This window comes from Microtus pennsylvanicus, chromosome 11, assembly GCF_037038515.1.
Source record: "Microtus pennsylvanicus isolate mMicPen1 chromosome 11, mMicPen1.hap1, whole genome shotgun sequence".
In the NCBI taxonomy this organism is placed as follows: Eukaryota; Metazoa; Chordata; class Mammalia; order Rodentia; family Cricetidae; genus Microtus; species Microtus pennsylvanicus.
Genome location: NC_134589.1, coordinates 97,328,252 through 97,337,879, shown reverse-complemented (window position 1 = coordinate 97,337,879; position 9,628 = coordinate 97,328,252). Strand labels below are relative to the sequence as shown.

Genomic DNA, 9,628 nt, shown 5'->3' with positions numbered 1-9,628 from the left:
TCCAGTGAGTGCTGTGGAAGCCGAGGACGAGTATCCTCTCCCTGGAAACAGGCCTGGGAGCCTTGCCTTGAGTCAGGGGTTCAACCACTATGTATTTTTCTCAGATATTGGATTTTTCCTTTGGGTGGCAGTTTTTTGTCTTGCACTGCAGGCCTAGAACATGCTATGTAGACCAGACTGGTTTTGAACTCAGAGATCCACCTGCCTCTGCCTCCCAAGTGCTGGGCTCAAAGGTGTGAACCACTACCCTTGGCTTCAGTTTGGTTTTGGCCTCTTAACATTTGAGCTTGAGAAACAAGGTTTTTGTAAGGTATGTAGTCCTAACAGTCAGGAAGCAGAGGTAGGAGTATCAGTCAGCCTGTGCTCCAGAGCTCCTGTCGAGAGTTTGGGATGTAACTGGTGGTGGAGTACTTGCCTGGTGTATGCAAGGCCCTGGGCTTCATCCCCCAGGATCTAAGGAAAACCCAAGAGTCCTCACTGGGACTGGGGAGATTGGAGGTCTCTGGCTGAGTTGTCCATGGGAGGGTACCGCTGGCCTGGTTCTGAGCCACCTGCACGCTGGCTTCCATTTTCCTTTTGCACTATGAATTGTGTGCCTTCCAATAACTTGTGTTGTACAGATCAGTGGGATAAGGAGCAGATCATGGGGGACCCTGTAGGCCTTGATCCTGCTGTGCCCTTTGGCCTTTTACAAATGAGAAGTTACTGGCAGTCATAGGCAAGGCAATGAGGACTGCTCACCCAGTGTCGGCCTTTGAACTCCAAGGTTCCTGTTTGAGGTTTTGTTGGGGCTGGTCAGTCTTAGGTACCCACAATTTCTATTCCCCCTTAAATATTAAATGACTATTTTTCAAAGAACTTCTTGTAGTGTTTCTTGTGTGCCGCATTCATTTCCCATCCATCTTGAGTTCATTTACCTGGTTTGGGGGAAGGAAGAAGCAGACATTTTAAAATTTATGAAACAGTTGTCTTCCAGCCTGCTCCCTTTAATCCTCTGAAGATGCCGGGTCCTTTGTTCTGTGGCGTATGACTTTTGAGGTAGGGGAGGTCTTACCTGCAGTGGGAGCCAGTGTGTGAACCCTGGTGAGGGCTTGCAGCCATGGTGGCTGTGTGGTGCTCAGGACCGTCAAGCTGAATCCCATCACTAAAGAAGTGGAAACCGGAAGATGGGGAGTTCAAATCCATTCTTGGCTGCATAGCAGATTGTGGGATAACCTGAATTACCTGAGACCCAGTCTGAAAATACAGGAGCATAACCCAGAAGGTACATTGTCCACAAGGGTTTTCTTCAGTGGCGGATCTGTGCATGTTGGCTCTTAGCCTTGTGGTATTAAGGTAGTGTTAGCAGGTTCCCTGTGGCTCCTTGGGGAATCTGCTCTGACACTAACGAGGTCTTTAAGAGCATCAAGCCAGCTGCCCTTGTTTGTGACCAGTGCATCTGGCAAAGAGTAAGGTGAGGATCCCTTTTTTGTTAGGAAAAATGATCAGATACATTGATCAAAGCAATGGTTAGTCTCTGCAAGAGGTATGGGGAGGGCGGTGATCCCAGATGTGAGACCTGGTATGTACCACAGATAAGGCTCCCTGGGATGGGAGCCTCTGGAAGCTGATGCTGCCCAACAAAGTTAGCTCCCTGCTTGTGATTCAGGCCCTCACCTGCAGTGGCCTGGCTGAAGTAGTCCACTGAGAATGGGCACCCACCCCCAGCCCCCACTCTCAGTGTAGGAAGCTCTAGCGTCTTCAAGCTGTATGAAGTCATCAAAATACGATATGTGGAGACATTTCTCAAGGATAAGCTTTCTGGCACTGATTTCTGAGTTGGCAATCCCCAAAAACCCTGGCGGTTAATATTGGTGCCTTTTTGAGCCACAGGTCTTTGTGGTTTTCAATGCCAAAACCCCAACTCTGAGTGGTTGGGTTTGGGCTCCTAGAGCTCTTTCTTGCCACAGGACTTGCCAGCACCCTGGGTAGAAGGGAAATATCCTGGCATATGTGGTTGAGGAAAGGCTCTAGCAGCCTCTTAAGGGGGAAGAAAGTGATCAGGGACAAAGCTGGTTCTTTCGTAGGAACTAGAGCTGTTTCCAGGAGTGGGGCCCTCATGGGGCCTGCCAGGCTGTTCCTGCCGGGAATAGTCGCAGAGGCCTTGTGTCCACTCTGCTCTGTAGTCTGGCTGCCTGTGGCTGCAAAGCATCAGAAATGGCACTCAGTTCTCAAGGGGTTGAGCGGCACAGCCCCAGGAAAGTTCATTTCCTGGGTGGACGGACTGCGTCAGGACCGAGTCTCCACGTCCTTCAGTCTAACTGTTGGGGGGACATGGGTAGTTGTGCCCTGCTCATCTCTGAGTGGGGCCTGCAAGTTGGGGTCCCCAATTCTGGGGGCGAGCTGTGTGGGTATGAGAGAGAGGCAGTCTGTCCCTGCCGGGGGTCACAGACGTGGTGGTGGCTGGATGTTGGGGTAAGTGGCAGGGTCCAGCTTGTACCTTTGGAGAGCAGTTTCCGTGGAGACCCTCGGTTTCTGAGGTTAGCTCACCCATCTTCCCTCAGCCAGGAACACTGGGCTCCTGGACATTCTAAGGTCATTTGGGGGGGTGCATTGAGGTTCATCCCTGTTGAAGGGACAGGGTCAACCTTCCAGCTCAGTGGTGTGGACTAGAGCTAAGAGCATATCTAAAGCCGGCCAGACCGCTCCCTTGCCCTGGTGTCTGCTCACTGTCCCTAGACTTAACTGGACAGCAGATTTCCAGGGCGATGAACTTGTTCTGGGCTGAGCTGACAGCAGTGGCCTGGGAGTAGGCACAGAAGCCATCCTTGGTCACGGCCGATACCAGAGCCATGCCTGCGACCACACCACACCCACCGTCTGCTTCTGTGATAAGGCCAAGTGCGGTTAGACTTAAGAATCTCTTGGCTCTGGCCCAGAGGGTGGGTTGACTAGAGACAGAAGCCCCGAACAGTGTCCTCACCGGCCTCAGCAGCGCCACACTGAACACCAGCACAGCCCTCAGTGTTGAGTGGGTGGCGGACCCCTACAGACTGACTTGAAGCTGAGCACTTCATTTTCAGTGGTTCTTCCACTTTGTGGAAGGAGATGATTTGGGGGGTCTAGGCTGTGATCACTTGCCATCTCCTACAAAGGGGGGGGAGGGATCTGAATGAAGAAGTTTGGAGTTGAGTAGTCCAAGGTAAAGATGCTTCTCTCTCAATACAAGTTCTGTCCTGAGACCCGAAGGCCCATGCTCACTTGGCTTCCCATGTCTGGGTCACAGAAGCCTATGTGTCAAACAGTCACTGGTAGTGTGGGCTGATGTTATGACTTGCAGCTGTAGTACATTTTATTTCTCAAGTCCAGTCTCCCATCAACAGGGAGTTCAGGGCCTCCCTGTGCTCTAGAGAGACCTGCTGGCCTGGAGCAGTGTCCCTTTCAGGAATTGCCGCCCAAAATGGCAGGAGATGCCACCATCCCACCAAGCCTCCAGCCTACACTCAGTGTACCTACTCACACATGTATAGCTTTTCACGTCATGCTAATGCAGGGGCTACCGGCAGACGGACCTCTTCGCTCATCTGTTTATAGTCACCAGAACAACCTGGGCCTGGGTTGCTATCGCTATCGGTTGGTGCAACACTGCCCTCTTGTGGTAAGTGTGGGCATTACAGGGAACCTCAGCACAGCCCGTGTCCTTTATGTGCCTGTTGCTTCCTGTTTCCCCTTTCCTTCAAACGCTTCCTCAAGTCTCCTCATGTCTATTTGAACAATGATAGGCAGGACAATATTTTTCTTTTTTTTCTTTTTTTTTTGGTTTTTTTCGAGACAGGGTTTCTCTGTGGTTTTGGAGCCTGTCCTGGAAGGACAATATTTTTCAAATTAAATGGAGCTCCACTGTGGTGGTACACACCTGTCAAACCAGCAGTCAAGGGGCTGAGTCAAGAGGTAGTGATGTCCAGCCTGCCTGAGATATATAGCAAGCTGAAGAATGGCCTGGCAATTCCGAGAATCCCTGTCTCAAAATGAAAGGGGAGCTGGGGGTGTAGCTCAGTGGTAGAGCACTTGCTGATGAGACACAAAGCCCTGGATGCAGTCCTCAGCACGGACTGCAGAGAGACAAACAGACTCTCTGGTACTGGGTTGCCCTACACCACCTTCGTGATCTTGCCCAGTGGGCCTTGTTTTACCCAGAAGTCTTATCCACAGGGCAGTTTGAGGTCTTTTACCAGCTGTTTCCTTCCCGTTGCCCCTTGTGCACTGTGAGGAATCAAGCTCATTGGGGACTCCGCTCCAGAAACGGCCCAACAAGAAGACCCATCTGTTCCCCGTTTCTATAACCCTGCCTCAGGGTCACCAGGATGTCAAACTGGACCAAGCTCATGAGTCTGCCTGGGAAAATGACAGGATGGAGAATGAAGACTAGACGGACAGGCGGGCCTGCTGGAAGGATAGGTCGGTGGGCTGTCCCAGGGTGCGCAGGGCTGGAGTCAAGAGGGGCAGGAAGCAATTCACAGATGGTCTCAGGTGAACTCCAGGTGGATGGGGTAAGTGGATGCCAGTTTCTCTTCCCACCGCTGGGATGGAACTGTGCACAGGAAGGATGGGAAGAGAGCGGGTTTGTCTTAGCTCACAGTTCCTGGTGAGGAGGTGGAGCAGCAGTGGCCTGAGAGAGCTAGTCACATGACCCCACAATCCAGAAGCAGAGAAAGACGAATGTGTGCTGCAGCCCAGTTCTCTCTGTGTAGGATCCCAGCCAGAGAATGGTGCTTCCCACAGAGGGCAGGCCCTCCCCCATAGCCAGGCTCATCTCCCACACAGTTCTGTATTTTGTCAAGTTGACACCATTTTTGTAGCGAGCTGCGTGGAATCACACCTGATGGAGATGTATAATCAACTCCTGAGATGGCTAAGACCTGACTTACGCTATGATAACGCAATGATTATCAGCTGCTTGCATATGCGTGGGCCTATGGGCAGTGCCCACCTGGCAGTCCGGAATTGGCAGCCCATGCCTACTTAAGGGCTGGGCGAGGTTTGCCCAGAGAGAGGGAGGAAAAAAGAGAGGAGAGAGGGAAGAGAGGAGAGAGGGGAAGAGAAAGAGAAGGAGAAGGAGCTAGATTGCTGTGAATAAAGTCCTGGAATAAACTGCAGTGAGAAGAGCTCCGGTGGTCACGTCATTCCTTGCGGGACGAGGGTGGCCGTGACACATTTTAAGAGACTATGTAAGACTGGCAATCCTCTTGACTCAGCCTCCCAAGTAAGTGGTGAGTTCTTATCCATGTTAATTACTTCGCTCTGTTAGCCATGGGCTGCTGGCTGGTGAGGAATGGAAGGAACCGTAGGACCCAGAGCCAAGTAGGAGACGAGGAGGGGAACAGATTTTGAGTGAGTGGAAATACAGAGAACAAGGGCTGCCTCTGAGGTGTCTGGGAGAGAGAAGCTGGCCGTGCCTTCCTCATGTACCCCCTCCTACAGGAGAGGAGTCTCTCCTAAGACCTACTGTGGGTACCCACCCCCATTTTTGTATGTATAATTACAATATGTGGGTACACGTGTGTGAGTGGTCATGCACATGTGCGCACATGCATATGGAGCCCAAGGCTGATGTGAGCGATCATCTCAAACCTACCCGACTGGAGGAGGAGAGCGATCATCTCAAACCTACCCGACTGGAGGAGGAGGAGAGCCCGCGTGTTTGTCCCGGCCGCCCAGAACAGAAATAACCACACAGAAACTGTATTAATTAAATCACTGCTTGGCCCATTCGCTATAGCTTCTTCTTTTTTTTAGATTTATTTATTGTGTATACAACATTCTGCCTCCATGTATGCCCACAGGGCAGAAGAGGGCACCAGACCTCTTTACAGATGGTTGTGAGCCACCATGTGGTTGCTGGGAATTGAACTCAGGACCTCTGGAAGAGCAGACAGTGCTCTTAACCTCTGAGCCTTCCCCCCAGTCCCTAGCTCTAGCTTCTTATTGGCTAACTCTTACATTAATTTAACCCATTGCTATTAATCTGTACACCAGGAAAGATTCGGCATGTCTGACTTTGGCGGTCTCTCTCCGACTCCGCCCTTCTTTCCCAGCATTCAGTCCAGTCCTCCCTGCCTACCTAAGCTCTGCCCTATCAACAGGCCAAGGCAGTTTCTTTATTCATTAATGGTAATCACAGCACACAGACGGGACTCCCACATCATTTAGGCAGGGTCTCTCAAACCCAGCGCCTTCTAATAAGGCTGGTCTCACTAGCCAGCTTGTTCTGGGAGTCCTCTGTCTGTGACTTCTGAGGCTGGAATTACAGGTGAACCATCTTGCCCATCCTGAACTTTGGTGCTTATATTTGTGAGGCAAATTCTATTCATTATGGGGCCATCTCCCCAGCCCAAGATGCCGGTTTTGCTGGATGCCTTAGGCATCCAGGGGAGAAGGTTGTGGGATACCAGAGGAGAGGACAGAAGCCTAGAGAGATGGGGTAAGGAGCCTTGAGCAAAAACTGAGGACAAAGCAAACTGAGGAAAACCTCTGGAAGGTGGCACAGAGGATCCAGACTGCAGAAACCCACGGCGGACAGGGAAGAAAGGATAATGCTCTCTTGATATTGCACTAAGGGACGGAGCACACTGGTTCCTGGGGAAAGGAAGAGCAGGCGTGAACCTGCATTGGGTTGGGGGTTATATAGGTGAGGGTGTGGTAACAGGTTTTCCCCAAGAGGAAGAAGCTGGAACTGATGGGAAGGGCCTGGAAAGAGATGGCTGGTGGGGTGTGGCATCTGTAGTCAGAGGAGGCTGAACCTGGAGATGGGTGGGTATGCCCTCCACCCTTTCCCAGGAAGATATCAACCAGCACATGCTGGGACCCAGGCATGCACGGGTGCCATCCATCCATCACCCATGGACAGAACAGAGGAGGGTGGAGGATGTTTCCACTCCCCCCACCGCCCGCTGGATGAGTGTGCAGGGGCACACATACACACCGCTGGCTGAGCATGCAGGGGTACACATACACACTGAAGAGTATACACACAGAGGAGTGTGCGGGGGCACACATACACACCGCTGGCTGAGCATGCAGGGGCACACATACACACTGAAGAGTATACACACAGAGGAGTGTGCGGGGGCACACATACACACCGCTGGCTGAGCATGCAGGGGCACACATACACACTGAAGAGTATACACACAGAGGAGTGTGCGGGGGCACACATACACACCGCTGGCTGAGCATGCAGGGGCACACAACTGATGAGTATACACACAGATGAATGTGTAGGGGCACACACACTGATGAGTATACACACAGATGAGTGTGAAGGAGCACACATACACACTGATATTTCATTGCTGTTTATAGTGCAAGTTTCAGGCGATGGTGGTGGAAGAGTTCCTGCTGGCACACGGGACAGGAGTGACTCACGTCCATGAGGCTCCTCACAAAGAAGGGGAGGAAGCAGCAGCCCAGGAAGCCCCTGCAGCCCCAGAAGCAGTGTGCTACCTGAGCTGGCCTGCACCCTCATCACCCCTGAGCAGAGGTCCCTGAGCTGCCCTGCACCCTTCTCACACTTCTGGGTGGGCCTCTCAGTTCCTTGGGGTGGTTCTGCAGAGCAGGGCTGAAAGCCATACTGTGCCTTCTCTTTCCTGACAGTACTGGTGATGCCAACCTGTCTGGCCACTTGCCTAGTAGGCAGGAATTGCCCATCCCCATTCCCATCCTCTGCTTAGGAGGCAGAGGGCCATCTTCCCCAAGCGCAGTCTGGGGCCTCCCTCTGTTCAAAGTTCTCTCTGTTACTCTTGCTGTCTCCACCTGCATCTCAGTCCCACCCCTCCCTACTACTTACCCAAATATAAAGAGGCCACCGCATAGCAGCCAGGAGAGGATGCCTGGGACAGGAGTTGTCACTGTGATGACGTTTTTCCCACAGTAGGGACATACGGTCTGCATTGGCATGGAAGTTGTCACCCTCGGCCCGGAAGTGAACATGTCTGGGGAAAGGATGGGTCAGATCAGACCCTCTTCCTCCTTTCTCCAGCACCCTCTGCCTGGACACCCCTCTTCTGTCATGACTCATCTTCCCCATGCTCTTCTATGCACCCAAAGCCACCTCATACCTGCCCGTCGGCCATATGATCTGTCCTAATTAAAACCAGCCAGCCAAAGTAAGGACTAAGCCTAGGAACCGTGGAGCCCTTCTGCTTCTAAGCATGGCCTCTTCCGCTTGGGGAGTTCCTAGCACAGCCTTCCAGACTCAGCCAGCCCATTGTCTTTTACTCCTTGCATTAGCTCCTTTCCAGGCCCTGTGGTTAAAACACCCTTAAAGCTGGTGCATGAAAGAAAAGAAGAAAAGAATGAACATACATGCACATAAGCACACACACATACACCTCACCTTTCATTTGGCACAGCTTGCCAGCTCTTTTTTTTTTCTTAATGTTCATTGGTGTTTTGCTTGCATGCATGTCTGTGTGAGTGTGTCAGATCCCCTGGAACTAGAGTTACAGACAAATGAGAGTTGCCTGGCATTGAACCCAGGACCCCTGGAAGAGCAGCCTCTTAACTGCTAAGTCATCTCTCTCCAACCCCTCCCTAGCTTTGTGCACCAGGCATGCATATAGTATATAGACAGACATGCAGGCAGAACACTCATACATGTAAAAAAATGTAAACAGAATTCTGGAAGAAGCTGGGTATATAACCCAATGTGTTATATACCCAGCTCTCGCCTAGTGTGTCCCCTTCACCAGCGCCATAATAACAAGACAATAAATAAGACAAGTGCAGACAGCAATAGAAGCATGCTGTGTGCTTTGGGGATCTGAAGGGGGCGTCTGGGGTCAGGTTTGGATGGCCTCAGGTTTGTTATAGCAGGGTGAAACTGACCCACACAGTCTAACCTGTCAATGTTGAGTGCCTAGGAATTCCTTGGGACACTGGTTTAGAATCTCAAAGCCCTGGTTCAGCTTAGGGACTCTACATCGTCCTCATCTGTGCACTAGGCGCTTATGCTTGCCAGTATTCATTTCATAAATACTGCTTGAGCACCTCTTGTATGTCAGCTCCATCCCCAAGAATTCCACAGTAAGCCTGGCAGTGGTGGTGGCGCACCCCTTTAAACCCACCACTTGGGAGGCAGAGGCAGGCGGATCTCTGTGAGTTCGAGGCCAGCCTGGTCTACAGAGCTAGTTCCAGGACAGGCTCCAAAGCTACAGAGAAACCCTGTCTGGACAAACCAAACAAAAGGAAAGAAATGCACAGTAGAACCCCATGTGGGCAATGGGAGGCCCAGACAGTATTGGAACTTCAGCTTTTGGGCTGTGGGAGGAGGGCTCACCAGAGAAGGTGCTGTCTGCACTGGCCTTAGTAAGCAGCCTTCTGGTAGCCAGAGCCCGATATTAGGAGGAGAGACAGAGACTTACTGGACTGGGCCGCATATGGAACTTGGCCATACACAGGGTATGCCTGGGATAACTCCTGTCCTTCTGTGCCCTGGGAGCAAGAAGGAGGTGGTTCCTTGGAACTCCGAGAGTCTGAAAAAGAGAAGAAGCAAGGGCCCAGGGCTCAGCTGTGCCACCATGGAGCCACCACATGGCAAGCACTGCTGCCAGGAGCAGAGTTGCCCACAGTTATACAGACAGAAAGTGGA

General features: G+C 51.8%; 1 protein-coding gene across 1 annotated transcript; it reads right to left on the bottom strand.

The window, feature by feature from the left end:
• Nucleotides 1-7,335: 7,335 nt before the first annotated feature.
• On the bottom strand, nt 7,336-7,935 carry Litafd (LITAF domain containing). Its single transcript, XM_075989720.1, has 2 exons — nt 7,826-7,935; nt 7,336-7,456 (listed from the first exon to the last, which is right to left on the bottom strand). The coding sequence occupies exons 1-2, from the start codon at nt 7,933-7,935 to the stop codon at nt 7,336-7,338; spliced, it is 231 nt and encodes a 76-aa protein (XP_075845835.1).
• Between the last annotated feature and the right edge of the window lie 1,693 nt (nt 7,936-9,628).

Bases quoted from the DNA above. Each gene is read 5' to 3' on its own strand.
- Litafd (XM_075989720.1), bottom strand. From the start codon at position 7,935: ATGCCAATGCAGACCGTATGTCCCTACTGTGGGAAAAACGTCATCACA. The intron at 7,457-7,825 runs GTAAGTAGTAGG...CTGGGGCTGCAG, and splicing joins GGTGGCCTCTTTATATTTGG to GGGCTTCCTGGGCTGCTGCT.